Source organism: Agelaius phoeniceus, chromosome Z (assembly GCF_051311805.1).
Source record: "Agelaius phoeniceus isolate bAgePho1 chromosome Z, bAgePho1.hap1, whole genome shotgun sequence".
NCBI lineage: Eukaryota > Metazoa > Chordata > Aves > Passeriformes > Icteridae > Agelaius > Agelaius phoeniceus.
In genome coordinates this window covers 49358069-49376703 of record NC_135303.1, presented here as the reverse complement: position 1 = coordinate 49376703, position 18635 = coordinate 49358069, and the positions used below count along the sequence as shown (strand labels likewise).

At 37.6% G+C, this 18635-nt stretch overlaps 1 protein-coding gene across 3 annotated transcripts in view; it reads left to right on the top strand.

Moving 5' to 3' along the window:
* Window positions 1–18635, top strand: part of GAK (cyclin G associated kinase) — a 67100-nt gene that overhangs the window by 35945 nt on the left and 12520 nt on the right. For all 3 annotated transcript variants that reach the window (XR_013180154.1, XM_054652642.2, XM_077172196.1), the window contains 10 exons: window positions 920–1053; window positions 2035–2229; window positions 2785–2902; window positions 5291–5370; window positions 5708–5901; window positions 7793–7951; window positions 8724–9188; window positions 11152–11322; window positions 17924–18058; window positions 18390–18509. Coding sequence is in view for 2 of the 3 variants with exons in the window: in XM_054652642.2 (XP_054508617.2) it covers window positions 920–1053; window positions 2035–2229; window positions 2785–2902; window positions 5291–5370; window positions 5708–5901; window positions 7793–7951; window positions 8724–9188; window positions 11152–11322; window positions 17924–18058; window positions 18390–18509 (1771 nt within the window). In the remaining variant the exon portion in view is untranslated. The remainder of the gene's footprint in view (window positions 1–919; window positions 1054–2034; window positions 2230–2784; window positions 2903–5290; window positions 5371–5707; window positions 5902–7792; window positions 7952–8723; window positions 9189–11151; window positions 11323–17923; window positions 18059–18389; window positions 18510–18635) is intronic.

Below are 18635 nucleotides of genomic sequence, written 5' to 3'. Positions count from 1 at the left end.
CCTGAAAGCCAGTATAATTTTCAATGCTGCTGTGAGGTTAGGCATCCAATTCTATATTAATGTGATACTACCTCAGTGTCACATGATTGCTGGTCAAGTAGGCAAGAAGAAGATTTGATGATTTAGCACCAGTTTCTGTAAGATCTTTCCTTTGAATTGTTTTGTTCAAGGTACTTAACTCATTTCTTTTCCTCACATGTGAGGCAAACTTTAATATATATACATGACTTTGTGCCAGACGTGATGTAAAGTGTACACCAGAACTTTAATAAATGAATGATAAAAATTCTGTTCCATGATGCTAGCCAACAAACCTGGAGAAGGTTTCTTCTGTCAACCATTATCTCTTCCAAATCTTCTGCCTTTTATAATACAGGGATGTATCTGGGATATGTGTGTAGTGGGGATTCCTGCAGAAAGAAGCTAGTTTTAATCTCTTTCTCTTTGTTTCTTGGCAAGCTCTTAACAGTTTTAGACAGAGGTCTAAAGAGTTTAGTGGTTTAGTTCTTCTGAGCCTTTGTACTTTTCTTGCAGCAGAAGTCCATGGCTATCAGTCAAAAATAGCAGTGTTCTGGGATTTCAGATAGCAGCCAGGAAACAAACCTAAAAACTGGGTATTAGTGACAGTAAGGTAAAGAATATAAACTCAAAATTTCAAATAGTATTAAACTAAAGTAGTATTCACATTTGAACAAGAAAGTAATATGTAATATCTTTTTTATGGTGTGGAAGTTAAATGAAAACCTTTCACACTCAGCTACAAACTTCAAATCAAATAACGACACTAGACTTTGGACATCATGACATTAAATAATGATAGGATATGGGATACATAATGGGATGTTCTTTAGTAACTTGGATAACGCTTTTTCCACTAGATTTACTAACAAAGCTACTTTTTTTTTTTTTTTTTTACTAGGATGGAAGAGCAGCATCTGCTGTTGTAGTCTGTTCTTTTCTATGTTTTTGTCGTCTCTTCACTACTGCTGAAGCTGCTGTTTATATGTTCAGTATGAAACGCTGTCCACCTGGCATTTGGCCTTCTCATAAAAGGTACTTTAAGGGACTCTTGAAGCAAGTAGTTATTCAATTCTGAATATGGTATAGGATGTCTTTAGAAAGATAAATTATTTCAATAATGTCTGTGTTCAAAGATCTGTTTCCAAGTGCTTTGCTGTATCATGAATTAAAGGGAGTTCTGAATTTTCTGAGCCTGTAAGTACCCATCAGAAATAGGTCAAATATACCCTGTGGAGAAGAAACGTTAAGAGTGAAAACAAGGGTGTGCAGAGCTTTTGAATGCTTTCTTAATTATAAAATCCTCTTCCACATGTGTAAGACTTATTTCATGTTTCCTAGTTTATTACAATAGGTTTTATTATGTCACAGCACTGCAAGCTCTGAGGGAGTACAAGAAATTATTTTTGTCAATGCAGTAAAAATGCCTAGTGTGCTTTTTTTTTCTGCAGTGCATGCAGAGGTAACTTGCATATACTTTGAAAAATGTTTTAAACTGTTTCTTTGACTTAATTTGATAGATCTTATAACTGTAAAGGATGAATAACAAGTAACAGTGGTAGTAAGGGTGTTTCCTAAAAAAGGATTAGATTTTGAAGGATGGGAAATAAAGTATTAATTCAGTATAAAGGACAGATTATGTTTTTGTACACATTTACTTCATGTATAATTAAGGGATTGTCCACAAAATAATATATAATAATCAGGACAAATTTAAACCCTTTAGGAAGACTTAAGTGATCTATTATGTATAAGATGCAAAATAAATAGTTCTCCTAGATTAGCATTTTAAGACATTTTGAAATAGTGACTAGTTTAATTTACAAGTCATTATATGTAGAGCTACAGAGCCTTTTTCAGCTTTGAAAATCTGTTTGCTGGAGGTGGTGGTAAATGTTCCCACTGTTTCACTGTTAACAATGCTTAGTGACTGAGTAAGATGTAACTTGCTTATGTGTTCACCCATTTCTTAGAATTTTGTGCTCTGACTAAATGAGTACCATCTGGTTTTGGCAGATACATTGAGTACATGTGTGACATGATGGCTGAAGAACCCATTATTCCTCACAGCAAGCCCATCCTGGTCAGATCAATTGTCATGACTCCCGTTCCGCTTTTCAGTAAGCAGCGTAATGGCTGCAGGCCTTTTTGTGAGGTTTATGTGGGAGATGAGAGAGTAGCCACTACCTCCCAGGAATATGACAAAATGAAGTAAGTACAGATTATGACTCGCTCTGAAACAGCAAGTTACGTTTTTGTGGATTCTAGCATTTACGTGTTTCTAGATTCCTCTGTCCCCTTTTAGCTGGTCTCAAAAGATGAATCGTGAATGTGGTTGTTACAGCAGCTGGTCTTGCAGAACAGTGGGGGTGATGGTGGGGTGGCACACTGGATCCTGCGAGGCACTGAGCAAGACTCTTTTCTCAATCCATGTGATGTAAGACTGGGAACATTGATCTGTAATGTACTTGTGCTGAGCATAACATCATGTCTCAGTCATGGAAACTGTAAGGATCCTCCAGGCATGGCAGCTGCAAGGTGACTGCTTATTAGCCCCTGTACAGCTCTGGTGTCTGCACAATTGTTAATAGTACTAACACTGCTGGATGTGGGTAATCATAGACAAGAAAAATGAGAGAATACTGAAGTCCTTGTAGCTTTTCAGCTACTGAAGGCCTTGGAGAAGGCAGGTTAATCTAAAGTAATACACTATTTAATCTCTTTTTAAACTAAATTGACTATGATTATGTTTTTTTTCTCCTTTAGGGAGTTTAAAATTGAAGACGGGAAAGCAGTAATCCCATTGGGTATAACAGTCCAAGGAGATGTTCTCATTGTGATCTATCATGCCAGGTCAACTCTAGGAGGACGACTACAAGCCAAGGTAATGATGAACTTAAGAGCCTGAATAGAAGATGTGGGGTTTTTTTTGGTTGCAGTTTTGTAACTACTAGTTATCTACTGAGTACTTTGCTTTATTTACTATTCTTGGTTCAGAAAAATGTTTGAGGTTTTCATTCACTTGTGAATTCAACCTTTTCAAGCCTTCTGAGAATGTCCACTCCTAATGCTGTACATGTAGACGCTTTTGTAAGCATTTCTGGAAAGTACTTCAGTACTGATAATTGTTATATATCTAGGGAAAGTCCCCAGCCAGTTTTTTTTTGAGGCAACAATTATTATCTGTTAAGTTGCACAACAAGCCAGAACTTTTTAATTCTGTGCACACAAACTGCAAACAAAGGAAATATACCACTCAGCAGAAAAGTGGGATTCCAGAGATTGCCAGTACAAAACAGGCCAGAAAAATCCATGTGGTTTTATAGGCTATTTCTAAAGTCAGGTTCCATTTTTGTAGCTGATTTTCTTACTTGTCTTTTTTCTACTAGGGAGAATGCATATTTCCTTTTTTAATTCAACTATGGATGCAATTGTATTGCAAGATCACAAAAAACTTGTTAATGAAGCCTGTCTTAAAATTTTTTAAAAGACAGGCATGTTCTTTTTTTTCCAGATAAGTAACCCAGTTAAACTTAGAAATCCATGTGAAAGATAAGGACAGATAGCACAAAGTTTAGAGCTTGGAGGTTTCTGGAAATTGATAAGACAGTTTTTCAGCCAGTTTCGGTACATGTGGGACATACATGTGTATTCATATATAGTGTTTACTGAAATTGTTTTCCCCGGTTTTTTTTCCTGCTTTGTGAGTAGGAAGGTATCAAATCTTGTCATGTTCAACAAGATCTTCCAGAATACCTTAAAACTAAAGTGAAATGATTATTAATGACTTTTACTGACTTAAAATCAGTGAAATGGTTCCTTAATGCGCAAAAATAACTACTGTATGGTTCAAGGTTATAAGGAGAAAGGCATAAAACTGACAAAATTTAGCCAAGGCTAGGTTATACTCCTTGTACCATCTCACTTTTATTCATGATAGAGTTTCTTTGATGTGGTTTCTCTGGCATTCATTCACTGATAAAAAAGACTAGAATTTTCTCAGCTGTCAGCTATAACAAATGATGCATCAACAGTGTGTGTGATGATCTGGGTTTGGAGGTTTGATGGAACAATATTCAATGTGTCCTTAGTTTTATGTGCTGTAAGTTGCCCCTAAAGTTCTCTGCAGATCTCTTACAGAGATGAACCACCACATTTCAAGATTTCCTCTATATTTTGACTTGGGCGTTATGAATGTCTTCTACTTTCTCACAGCTAATTAGAGAGAGAGAGAGAGAGTTCAGTTTAACTTCTAGGAAAGTGATGGTAGGGATGGAAGAATCAGAGGAGCTGTCTCCAGTATGTCCATGTCTCTCCTGTACTAAGGAGCCCAGCACTGGGCATCGCAATTACAGCTGAGGCTTCACTGGTGCTGAATAGAGGGGAATCGTTGCCCTTCATCTGTGGCAATGCTTTTTCTATTATTTGCTTTCTGGTTATGATGTTCAGGAAATACTCATTTACAAGGAAAGCTTTCATAGTTCAGTATTGTTATAACATTTTCTGGACTACTACTGCATCACTTCTTTGTAAGGACTGGCAAGACTATATCACAGGTGTTGCGACTAATGCTAGGAAACAAATACAGGCTGCATTGATCAGTGAGCTGTAATTTGGATTTGTGCAAGATCAGGAGCTACCTTAATATTCTATAGTAGCATTTTCTGGACACTCGTATTCCCATCAGGCATGGGAAAGTAGTTTTTCTTTGAACAGTTGAGTGATTAAAATGAGTCAGTTGACAAAAGCCCTACAATTCTGTCTAGAATGAATGGCTGACTTGAAGTTGTACAAAAAACTTCCTTTCATGCCTTCTGAAGTGTCCCTTTAAATGTGGTACATTTAAAACTGTTTTAAATCTATTCCTTTGTATGTGATGTACATGTATTTCTTGGTTGGCATACTGCACAATGGATTTTTCTGAACATATGCTGTTCAGAAAAAGAACAAGGGTTATACAGTTTTAGCCTCCAGAACAGGATCTGGAAATACTTTAGACTTTGACAGTCTGTTTTGAGGTTAGTGATGAGACATTCCTTACTAAAGGTCTTTTGGTTTGTTAGTGCTAGTAATAGATCTATTTATGTTCTATCTCAAATGCATTTAAATCTTTCAAGATAAAGTATACTTGTAATTAAATGGAAATTTTTGTAGCAAAGCAAGTACTTAAAATATTTTAATACTGATAATACTTTGCATTATGTTAAAGGCAGAACACTGTACATACTGTTCATGTGGATTTATACAGTTTCCTGTTTCTTGTTTTCAACAGATGGCTTCAATGAAGATGTTTCAGATTCAGTTCCATACAGGCTTTGTGCCCCGAAATGCCACTACAGTGAAATTTGCCAAGTATGTTGACACCTTTTTGTAGGAGACTGGAAGAAGTTGTCTTTGAAACTGCTTAACCTGCCAAACATCAACATATACTGGGAGAGGAAATATAGTCAGTTCAGGAAGTAGATGACTTTGATTGCAATAAGTCTTTTGTTTACTCACCTTAAGGAAACGAGATGTTTTGTTCATTATACAATGTACAAAAATACCACCTGTTTAAAATGGGAAAAGTAAACAAATACAGCATTTTTAATGTCTTATATTAATTGCTTTAGAGTTTTGTTTTGGACTGTAGTAGATGTAATCCAGTTAGCCATCAGTATCAAGAAACTTCTTGTCTGTGTATTTACAGATATGATCTGGATGCCTGTGACATACAAGAGAAATACCCTGATTTATTTCAAGTCAATTTGGAAGTAGAGGTGGAGCCCAGAGATAGGCCCAGCTGTGAACAGCCACCTTGGGATAACATGAATATAAAAGGACTGAATCCCAAGATCCTCTTCTCTACCCGAGAGGAACAGCAAGAGATTTTATCAAAATTTGGTAATGAATCCATTGAAAAACTAGAGAATGTGAGAAGGTTTTCAATGTACTTAGTGTTTGAAGCTTCTGTTTAATTTTTGATGTTCCATTAATTGAAAGAAATCGGAAAGGGGTTTTCTTTGTAAATATCAGTTAAAAATATGCATTGTATGGAGGAGCTTAAGTTATCCTCCAGTAATGAAGATTGTAATTATACTTGTCTTACTTCTACTGTGCTTACATGTGCTTGGTTTCATAGCTTACAAAGCTATGAATAGGCCATTTGCAGGAGGGACCTCTAGCAAATGGAATTGTAACAGTCAGTATTTGTAGGCACAATGTCTTGAAGAGGATTTATTTGGCTAAACTGGCACCAGTATCATTTCACTTAAAATTATGTGAGCATAATTTTAAGTGAAATGGTTTTAGGTAAGAATGTTTTTATCAACATTCTTATGTATAGCCATGTAATGTTGTAAATAATTTCCTGCACTTTTCCTAATATGTTCCAGCAGACACTATTTTATTATCTGTCTTTATCTGTAGACGCCTGCATTAGTTGCAGTTAATGCTGTTCAGTATCTTTCTTCTTTTCCTGGTATCAGTGATTAGCTTTGACATTTTCATTCAGGCTCTTAAGCCTTCTCTGTATTTTGAGGATAAAGAAGCATGACAAAGATTACTGTGGTGACTTTAGTGATACTTGAGATCTCACCCTGTGCTGTTAATATGGTACATCTCAAGTACATTTTTTTCATACAAGATAGTTGCTGCTGGCCTTTATTTCTTTCAAGCAGGATATGTGTTGTTTGTATTATGATTTAGGCCATTTTCTATTTAACTTAACTTAATCCTATTGTGAACACAATTATCAGATCTCTAAAGCAAAGGTGTTTAGCTTTACATCATCATTGATGATGGGGCTCTGTAAAAGTTACTCTTATTTTCTTAAGTCGCTTCCATTTTCTGATTGATACAGGAAATGTAAGGATTTCAAATTACACTGAAAGTATTTCTTAATATTGGTGGAAAGGGAATAGGACAAAAGTAAGTGCTGTGAACTGATTTTAAATAAACTTGCCATTAAAATTGAATTTACTCTTTCATTAGTTATGATCTTTCATATATGTTTTCAGCATCTCTAAGCTACTACTGAGAATGTGGAAGGAGAGTGAAAAAGTGCTCTCCCAGTTGTGTGTCTAAATTTAAATTCAGACAAATAGGTTTATCCCAGCTGTCCATCCATTTTTTTCAAACAGTGGATGAATATTAACTAATTTAGGAAGTCTTCTTCATTTGTCTTGAAGAAACTTGGGTTTTTAGAGGTCATACAGCAGTAGGTAACAGAGCAACTGAATATTACACAAGAATCACTTGATACCTGATTTCAGTAAAATAAGAAATATAAGAAGCAGTTAATAGCATCATACAGTGTACCAGCCCTTTTTTTTTTTACCCATGTTCTTCTTTAGTCTTCTTTAGTCTTCTTTAGTCTTCTTTAGTCCATGTTCTTCACTGGCTTTGCATATTCTGGGTTTTTCTACAGCTGCATTTGCATTTTTCTGTCTCTTATTGCAGATACTGTTCATAGCTCTTGAATGTTTTAGGGGATGGTTGGTACAAGTGAGGTGTTAATTACATTTTCCTACAAATGTAAATAGAATGCTTGAGTTTTACTTTATGATTCTGATTTAATGTCCTAGTTCAAAACTGGGCTTTACCAGTTTTTGCAGTTGAAAAGAAGTTAATGCTAATTTCAAAGGTGGTGGGGGCAGGAATTTGCAATTGCAGAGCAATAGATTGGAGATAATTGTCTTCCTACATGAGTCAGCTTGACAGACAAGTATCAGCTGCCATGTGGAGGATTGAGAAGTTTCTCTCTATGGGCTCTGGCTTAAATTCTGTTTTATAGGGAAACCAGAGTTGCCTAGACAGCCCGGTTCAACTGCACAGTATGAAGCAGAGGCATCCCAGTTGGAGCAGTCTTCAGAAAGTGCACCTACTGATACAGAATCCCCACACAGCGGTAGTACTGATGCAAACAACTTCTTTCACTCTCTGGACTGGAAAGGTACAGGTTTTCCTCTGAAGTATTGTGTGGTTTATGTTTGTCTTGTATGCCTTCCAGTGAATGCTTAAGCCTTCTTAGGCAGCAATATCTCTAATTCACTAACCATGAGGAAAAGCTATTTAAAGAATGAGCTCTATAGAATAACAAATGGTTATTCTCCTTCATTTGGATAGACACCAAGTAAGGGGGTTTGGTGTTGAGTATAACTTAAATGCTGAGCTAAATTTTTCTTTTTCTGTAAAAATCTTAACCTTAAAGATCTCCAAGGAAGCTTTTCACTCCCACAGCTCCACTTTGGCTGAGGAACAGAGGAAACAAAGTAGATTAGCCAGTGGGGTCCATATCAGTAAGTAGGGCTAAGAAAATGTAATTTTATAGCACATGTGTAACTCCCTTTTCTGATTGCTGCTTTGTTGTTAAAAATGTCAGCAGCACCTTATGCTTTTATTGAGTACAGCAGTTACTGAGAAATCTTGTAAGCTCTAAGAGTCATAGTGATCTGAGGTGAATGTCCAAGTCAGTTCTCTTTTTGAAAAAATTTGTAATGCCTATCTTTGTGGAGTGGCAAATATGGTAGTCAGCTGCTCCTTTGTCTGCCCTGTACAAAGAGGTAGCAGGCAGCATGTAGTTCCTTTTTCATCAGTTCTTATATGAGTTTTGTTTAGTTAGGAATTAACTTCATATGTCACCGTGAAAATTTCCCTTACCCTAGTCAAAAGAATAATGCTGGTTATTTAAAGATGTTATTCTTTTTTTTTTTTTCCTATTCAAGAAGGAAAAACTCCTGAAAGTGGAATAGAAGACAGTTCATCTAAAAATGATTGTGTTCAGCTGTCTAATGACAGGGAAGAGAGTGATCCTTCAGATGAGGAGTTCCCAACATTTCCAGATGAAGGAGGTGCAGTTGATGAGAAAGACTCTACTCCAGAAGGAGAGTTGCTTTTTGAAGCCAGTTTTGAAGCTCCATCTGCACCGTTACAAAAATCTCTTCCTGAAGAGAATGTAGACTTGCTGGGACTAGACTCTGATATTTCAGCAGAACAGAAGCAACCTATCTCAGAAATGAACTCTTCATCAAGTAATGCTGACTTGTTGAACAGTCTGTTTGTGAGCAGTGTGTCACAGGTTTCAAATGAGCCCACTGGAGATCTTCTTGGACAAGGAACAGATTTCTTTTTCAGCAGTCAGCGTCCAGCTGCCACTCAGGGTTCATCTTCAGCAGCAGCTGCGTCTTCAGGTATGTGAGTTTAATATCAGCACTTGTCACCTGGGCAACACATGAAAACTGCTGCTTGCATTGTGCTTAGAAAATAAGTACTGTGTTTCCAGATGGTGAATGGGGAAAACATGTCAGTCTGTCGCAAGACTATGAGTAGAACAGGTGTTACTTCTGCATGAAGGAGAGAAGTTCTGTACCTTACCCAGATATTCTGTTATGTTGCCAGTATCCTGTTAACTTTAAACTTTTGTAAATAGAAAAGTATCAAATTTTGCATTTCAAAGGAACTCAGTATCTTAAGGAATTCTTAGCTTTCCCACATGAATGTTGCATGCTAGATCCTTTTCTAAATCCATAACTTTCCTTGTTAAGGCATAGACTTGTCATAAGTTGAACTTTATGTAAAGCAATGGCATTAGTTGTACAGAACTGTGCTGCTTAGGTCAAATGTCTGAGTGGGATTTTTAAGTGTTAATCACATAAGACTGCCGAGCAACTGGAAATCCTGTAGATTATTGTTAAAATCAGTAGGATAATGATACTGCTAAAAGATGTTTTCTTGCTGGTTTTACTGATGTTGTTGGCAAGTCAGTATCTTTAAAGAGAATGCTATGTAGTGCTGTCTATTTGGTATTTAAGCAAGGTTTTTTAGTTCAGAGATTCTGTTCCTCTTACCAGTGGATACTCATCTCTTTGTCACTTTTTGGGAATAATAATTCTCTGCCTAAAGTTAATGGTGAGATTTCTGGGAGTATTACTCACATAAGCTGGGAAACCATTACAAGGTTTTGTTTGTTTCCACAAAGATAATTCATAGGTACTAAAAGCTTTCATCTATAGACAACTAGAAATATTTTTCACAGAGCATTTAGATGATTTAAGTTGTTTTTTTATTTTGAGGCACTTCACTATTGAACTTTTTTACTGTGATCAGGGAAGAATAATTGTCATTTACCATTTTTACATAGGTAGAATTCTATAAAATGAAACCTTCGTTACATTATCTTTCTTTAGCCATGGATGTTGCATGAAACATTTGATCAGTAGTCATGTGTATATCACATTCTTGTAGTCATTCTCATTCAGTGTATTTCATTGAATTGTATTAAGAGAGATACTTGCAGAAGTGAGACTATTTGGCTGCTGTTGTATTTTGGCTTGCACAACAAACTTGAGGTTTTGTATGTATGCTGTAGTAAATTTGCTTGAACTGTTGTTGTGTCCTGTACAATGTGGTCATTACCTGAGGATATGTTGGGGTATTACAGCAGGATTATTCCTTCTCTTCAGCTTCTGAGTGAATCTGGCAGGACTCCCTGGGCTCTTCAGGGGTTTTGACCCTAGAGGGCAGCAGAAACAGGAATATCTAATGCCCTGATTCCAGCTGACTGTCACATGTTTACTCCATGCTGACTATAAATACTCTTCCAGTTAGTTTTTTCTTCACTGGGATCACTAGAGACCTGCTGAAGTCTTACTTCTATTGGTTTTCATTCTTGGGTTGACATGCTTTCTGCCCCAGAATCGCCAATGCCTTCAAGTCTGAATGGTAGTATGAACATTTTACTTCATATTCTTTTTAATAGTGTAATAGTCCATTTTCTTCAAATCTAGTTGCAGATTTGGCATTATAGAGTATTTAATAAGTGTAATTCTTCTGTGTGTCAGATGGTCATGCAAACTTAAGATGTGTCTTAAATGGATGAAATTAACAATGTTGTTGAATTGTATGGAGTCTTGATGCTTTAGAAGACATAGCTGTTCATATTATGTATGGCTGAGACCGTTTTTGTACCATGTTCATTTGTCTAGAGGAAGGAATAGGTGGTTACTCTTTGCCACACAAAATTGACCGAAGGCTGCTGCAGTTACTAGCATGAGCTTTGCTTCTTGTCTGTGCCATCAGAGGAGTAAGGCTTTTTCAACTTCATTTATTCTACAGTTTGTCATGAGATAATTTTGTTTTCTGCTTATTTTTTAGCCGATCCATTTGACCCATTCACAATGTCATCAAGCTCAGAGAATCAAGCCCTGTCTGGTCCAGACCTCTTTGGGGACTTCCTTAATCCAACCTCAACATCTACAGCTAATACAGTTCCTTCCACACAAAGTTCACTTCCACCTTCTTCCAGCTCAGATTTCTTAAATTTAGGTAAGTGTGCTTCTGGTATTCTGTTTCTCAGCAGTTTCTTCTCTTCTGTGCATTTGTCTTTCAGCTTAGTGGATTAGTGTCTTAGTAGATCCACTTGTTGTGATTGCTGTTTTAATTAGCTTTCTGGAAGTACAGATGCAAATGCACCAAGAAGCAAGTGTTTCCTGTATAATGTCATGCTATTATTTATGATGTGACAGGATTTCTAGAATTGTTAAGCATATATTAGGAGTTGGAGTTTCCTCTCAATGATCTAATAACTGAGGGTACACAAACATCTGGAAACTTACTTTGTAGATGATAGTATGCTGTGTTGACTGTTTTAAAGATTTTCTGGAAACCTTGGAAACAAGTCAAGTTATAATATAGCCAGTTCTTAAAGTGCAGGCTGAGGTTAGCTTGCACCTTCCTGACCTGAATGTATTCTGCTAATATACTTACAAAGTACATTATGTAATTCTCTAATCTTATTTGTTTCATTTCTCTGATATATTCTTGGCGATGCCTTTTCCTCCTGCACTTGTTTTAAAATCTGTTAATCTTTAAACAAAAATCTTTGTGATATGTTCAGTCTTCCCATCATTCTTTAAGGAAAAACAGACATTTGCAGAAATGGTGGAGTGTAGAGCTACTAGTGTTTAAGTTTTTTAAAATCTGACTTGCAAAGAAAAGTGTGGGTTCTCTCCATAGGGGTATGGGTTGTGATCAGTCTGTGAGGGCTCTTCTCTGCTGCACTCTCAGTCCCTCTTTCTGTATAGGCACTTCCCATAGGATACAATCTTTTAAGAGCACAGCTCTGTGGAGGCTGCAGTCCTTTGGGAAGAGATTGCTATAGGGATGTGTTCTCCCAGGCACTGCAGGTCCTGCCAGGAACCTGCTGCTGTGTGGGCTGCTCTCCCTGGCTGTGGCTTCATCGAGGACATGTCCACCTGTGTAGGGTACTCCACAGGCTGCAGTGTGAATATTTGTTCTTCTATGGTTCTTTTTCATATGTGTTGCAGGGCAATCTCTGCTCTGGCATCTGGAGCACCTCTTCCCGTTCCTTCTCCACCTACCTTAACATCTGCAGAGCTGTTTCTGTCATACCTGTCCCTTCTCTTACAGCTGCTGTGCAGTATTTTCTGGGAAAACATGTTTTCTCAAAGACATCTAGTTTGGGAAGCTCAGCTGTGGCTTGTGGTGAGTCTGTTGGAGCTAGCTGTGTCCAACAGAGAAGCCCAGGTCTCTTCTCATGCAGACACCTACTTACAACATGCAGGTAGCTAGGAATGGTAGTATCATACACCTTTTCCTGAATCTAGTGATTTCTTCCCAGGGCTTATTGCATGCAGCTTTGACTTGCCCCTCTTTGTTTAGCAGTTGCTCTAGTTGACGCTGCATCTGAGTGATGCAGTCTGAGTGTTAGATACAGATAAACTGGACAGAAAAAAATGCATCATTTGTCTGACTGATTGCCCTCTCTATCATATTATTAATCATTATAATCCAGCTGTGATTGATTCTGCTGAGAAGATTCCACTTGCTGCCTCCTTTGCAATGTTTTTGTTCTTTCCTCTAGATAGTAAGAGCCATATGTTTCAGTTGTGTACTTGTATAGTTGTCAGCTTTATGCCACTATTGCTGTCCCTGTGTTACCAAATATAAATATGTGAGGTTACCAAATATAAATATTTTGCTCAATAGACGATTTGATCAATACTGATCTGTGGAGCATTATTTCCACCAGATTCTGCACCTGGGATGGGGAAACCTGGATGCAGGCAGACTGGGGAATGAGATGCTGGGGAGGATCACCATGGAAAGGGACCTGGGGGTCCTGGTTGGTGGCAGCCTGAATGAGTCAGCAGTGCCCTGGCAGCCAGGAGGGCCAAGCATGTCCTTAGGAGCACAGCATCAGGCACAGCATCACCAGCTAGGCTAGAGAGGGGATTGTCCCACTCTGCACTGTGCTGGGGCTGCCTCACTTTGAGTGCTGGGGACAGTTTTGGGTCCCACAATATAAAAATAGACACTAAGCCATTAGAGACTGTCCAAAGAAGAGCCATGAGTATGGTGAAGAGCCTTTAAGGGGAAGGCTTATGAGGAGCAGCTGAGGTCACTTGGTCTGTTTCTCCTGGAGAAGAGGAAACTGAGGGGAGACCTCATTGCAGTCATCAACTTCCTTGTGAGGGAAAGAGGAGGGGTCTGCACTGATCTGATCTCTGTGGTGACCAGTGATAGGACCCAAAGGAATGGCCTGTAGTTGTGTTAGGGGATGTTTAGGTTGGAGATCGGGAAATGGTTTATCTCCCAGAGGCTGGCTGAGCACTGGAACAGTGGGAAGTGTTCACAGCACCAGCCTGACAAGAGTTCCAGAAATGTTTGGAAAACACTCTCAGGCACATGATGTGATTCTTGGGCCTGTCCTGTGCAGAGCCAGAAGCTAGACACTGTGATCCTTGTGGTTACCTGGTAGCTCAGCATATTTTATGATCTCAGCCAAAATCTAACTCACTGGAGGGGCAGGACCTCTCAAGAGGAGATTCTCTAGCTGATGTGCTCAAAGCAGGGTCATGTAGACTGGGCTGTTCAGGTCTGTGTCATGTCCTTTCTGGTTTTTAGCATTTCAAACACTATAGACTCTACAGCTGGGCAACCTATGCCAGGTTTGGGGAGATCTTAGAGGAAAGAAAGTATTTTTGAATGGAGTTCCATGTGTTTAAGTTTGTGCCCCATTCCCTCTCGTCCTTCCAGTGGGCAACACAGAGAAGAGTCTGTCTCAGTCTTTTTTTGTTTCTTCACATTAAATATTTTACACATTTATAAGAATGTTCGCAGTTCTTTTCTCCAAGTTGAATAGTACCAGACCCTATTATCAGAGAGGACACAGAAAAACCTTATATGTATTAAATTAAAGTGGGGAAAAATAAAATATGGATTTCTGTTCACTAAATGTTTATCTGCAGCCTTAAGGAGATCACCATCAACAGTCAGCTATTAATAACATTTGAGCAAGTAGAGGAAAAAAAGGAATATTTTTACATCTGACTTCAATGCTTATTGCTTTGTGCTTACTCCTGATTTTATTTGATAACTTGCAGCCTGGTAAGTGTATTAGGAACCTGCTATTTTAATGTAATTTCTGAAGCTTTCTGTCAACATAGGAAAAGATACTTAAAATGTACACATTTTCTCTTCAGCCTGTTGTTTTACATTGATTTCCCAGTATTTCTCTATTGAAATGCAGTCTTTAAAAACTGTATGGAAGTGGAGGAACTGGAGTAACATTTCGTACTCCTTTACATTTATCTTTCAAATGAGAGCTCCTATGTGTGTTTAGCTGAAATTATGTATGTATTTGAGCCTTTAGCATTCTATCCAGTTACAGGTATCAATTCTATCAAGTAAGTAAGGCATATTAATGATTATGTTGCACTTAATGTGATTTTTTGAGTCCTGAAAGGACAGGATCACTAGTAACTGGAGAAAAAAAGGAAAAATAAGAACATGTTCTCAAATGACATATTCAGAAGAACTGTGTTAAGTGAGCAGAAGACAGCGAAAACATAAAATCATTAAAGGGAGAAAAATTTTAAACTAAAAATAAATTAGTAGTAATGGTAGTGACCATTCAAAATAAGCTGCAGTAATGAAATTTGATGACTCTACTGTTGGGACACTTGTGTCTAGAATCAAATTTTAGTGATGGATAAGCTTTATTTGTCAGTAAATGATTACTAAACTGCTATAGATGCCAGGAGAAAAGATGTTTCAGTGAACACAAGTTCAAGATGTAGAACTTTAACCTTGTATTTCTCAGGTGTTGGCTTAAAATTTAAAATCATAGGAATTTTAAAATGAAAGATAGTTCTTACATAATATCTGGTCTTTTAAGGCATTCTATCCTGTAATAGGAAAATGTTGTGCTGTTGCTGCTATACTGCTGTGTATTAACGAGGTAACTTAATTTTCTTCTGTATTTTTTAAGTAGCAGATCATCTTTAATGCAGGTTGAGTCAAGATATACTTCCCTCAAAGATAGGAGATTTGAAAGGTGGTCAAAAGAAACCTGAGTGATCAGTGTAGTTTTCTCCTGAGGAGAAGTTAGTTTCTGTGAACTTGAGTTCTCAGACAGGCTTTAGATAAGGTTAAAAAAACCTTGCATCATGCTAAACCAGCCTCTTGGTTCACAGAAAATCCTGTTGTCTGTGATTAAAGGATTTCCTGTAGACATGACAAGTTAAATAAAGAAAACCTTATGTGAAGTTGTGTATTGTAAAATGCAGGTCTCTTATTTTGGGAAGCTGGAAAGTGTGATCTGATTACCACGAACTTATTCTTGCATCTTGGCTTGGTTTGAGCAGTGCTAGTAAAGAACAACGTTCTTTGCCGAGACCTCCAGTGGTTCATTGCTCTATGGCTAGGGATTTTCAATATGCATATTAAAAAATTTGAGACAACCAAGTTTGGATCTGCATGTTCATCATCTTAATTGCTTCCATTTTTGGAATATTGAGCTATAGTTCATGTTTTACCATTTCTTTAGGAATTCTGCTCCTTTCTCTTAATGTGCTTGTATGAAATGCAGGGTGTCAGCTACAAAAATAGAGATTCAGCATGGTTTCATCATACCTCTTCAGAATATGTAGAAGTCAAAGTATCAAAGTCAAAAAGTTGATAACACTTTTTCTTGATGTTAAAATCTGACATAATGCCCACATTGTAGAATTAAAAAGAAGATAGCATAAGAACAGTTTCAGGAGGAATGGGTTATCTGTTCAGTATATTGTACACTTTCACATTTTTCTGATAAATCTAGTGGTTGTATATGAGCTTTTACTATTAATAGTGAATTTACTGCTGTATGTAGCAGTAGGCTACTTCCTGCTTAGTTCAGCGTGGGGGAGGCAATGAACTTGACTTTTCTTAAGCCAACTGTTATAAAACAGCTCATTCCCATAGTATGTTCTCAATCCTTCAAATGCATTCATCTGTAATTTAATTTGTTCTTGTTTCTCTCAATTTGTTTTCATAGTAGTTAATTTAATATGATAGTGTTAATTTTATTATGCTCCTGTAAAAAGACCTTTAATAGCAGAGACTGTAGAACAAAATAATTTCTAGCCTAAAAATCAATATTAGTAGTAATTGAAGGCCCGCTTAACTTTTGAGTGTGGAATATGATACAACAAAGTTCTAAGCCAATGAACAGGTGCTGATTTGTAGCCAGCGACACTGTGGTTTAGCAGATAGCTGGGGTCCTGAGTATTGAGACCAATTCCATGGTTTCAGAGGCAGGGAGATGAAGCTTGGGTGTGGAGAAAGGGCTGGAAATGGTGGGTACCTACTTGTGTATTATTCTGATGTTTTCCCTCACGTGCAGCAGAGAGAACTGCTGTGATACAGGCTTTCGGCAGATACTTGTTGCACAGTATTTGATGTGCTCACTTTGCAGCTGTAAGATCTAATTATAAATTATATTAGTAGACTGAGGTACTGTAAGGGTATTTCATTTGCTTCTAATTATTTCCTTAATTAAGAGGATTTGATACTAATATTTAGAATGTAAAGCTGAGATGCTGAGACAAGTGAAAGGCTGTGATGTAGTGGTTGAGACTTTCAAAGCCTCAGAATGTTACTGCTTTTGTAAGGTTGACCCTATGTTTGTGAAATGTCTTAGACCACTAAATGTGCTTTACTGAAATATCCCCTTTCCCTGTCACACTGACAGTTGTTATAGCATTAGTTACATTCAAAAGCTGTCCTGCTTCACTATGAGTCTCCACAAGCTCTGCTCAAGGAGAATGCTCTAAGCTGGCATGCAGTTTTGAGTGTTCTGTACATAGCATTTCTCATTCTGAGGATGGCTCACCCCATAGTTTGTGTGAGTGTGTAAGTGGGGAATAATTCGGAAGTGTCAGGGATGGCAGTTATAATACCTTTAAATGGGATATGACATTTTCCAGGAGTTGGTGGCAGCATCCTTGCATGCTTTTAAATACTACAATTTCATTTAGATGTCATGGTGTATAGAAAAGTGGTTTTTATCCATGCAGCTAGAGATTCTTAACCTCTTCCCAGAAAAAAATCACTCTTCCTGTATCCTGCTCTTCAATTGTGTGCATTCATTTGTGTGTTACACCTCAAAGAATGTATTAGTTGGCCAAGAGGCCCCTTTGTCACAAGCAGCCTGAGTTAGGTAAACCTGTATTTTGAAGTGACCTGGCTTCACCTGTGTAACACCCAGACTGCTGAGTGATAAAGAGCACCATTCATGGAGCACTGCTTCTTTCTGCTTACCAGCTGTGTTGTCAGGAGCAGCAGCATGCCTTAGATCTGTACCTGAGCTAGTCCTTTTGGTCAGGAGACCTAAGCTGTTAAATTCATAGCATTGCCTGTGCATGAAAATACCTTATCTATGCAGTATGTGGGATGTTTTAAAATAGAAATGGAGGAATTCCAGTGGTACAACCCTTCTGAGTCCTGTTTAAGATTGTTACCGAGAGATTTAAGCAAGCTGTGTAGCTGACAATGTGATACACATTCTGTTGGTATTGGCAAATATATATGCTACTATTATGGTTTTCTTAAACATGAAAACATTGATTTTTTTCTTCTGCAGGCAATTTGACACCAGAGCCACCTAAAATATCATCATCTACAAGCCACCCAGATCTCTTAAGTGGGTGGGATTCTTGGGCAGATTCCTCAACAGCCAGCAGTGTAGCATCACCACAGCTGAAGCCTGTTTGTGAAGGTATTTTGAAATTCAATTTTTCCATTAGAGGAATACTCCAGACTGGGTCAGTTTAATCACCTGAAACTGCTGATCATGTTTTCATGCATTTTTGCTTTGCTGCTTAAATGCTCCTTTAGTAAGACACGTGTAGTTTTTCAGATTAAATTTCAAGACACAGGAATTAAATTGTTTCAATTCTCTGTAGTAATGGTGATTCTTGTAATGGGAAAAGATGTTGTGAAGTAGAATATTGGGGAAGTTTGCATGAGGTCTTGTGTAGATACTATTTTTATTCTTTCTCTCAATTTCCAAACAGACTAGGTATGTGATGTGTCTTCTTATTACACAGGCCAAGCTTTTACCACTGGAAGCCAGTGCGGTGTGTCTTCAGGTTTGTCTTTTAGCCAGGCGAAAGCTCAGAACTTTGATCCTTTTGCTGATCTTGCCAATCTGGGATCTGGTCTTCCAGGTAAGATCTTACTTTTGATAGACTATATTTTTTAGGGCCTCTACTGTTTGATTTGCTTCTTGTACCTATAAATGGTTTTGACAGCCTATAAAGGGAAGTGTTTCTTTTTAATTGTCAACATCTAGC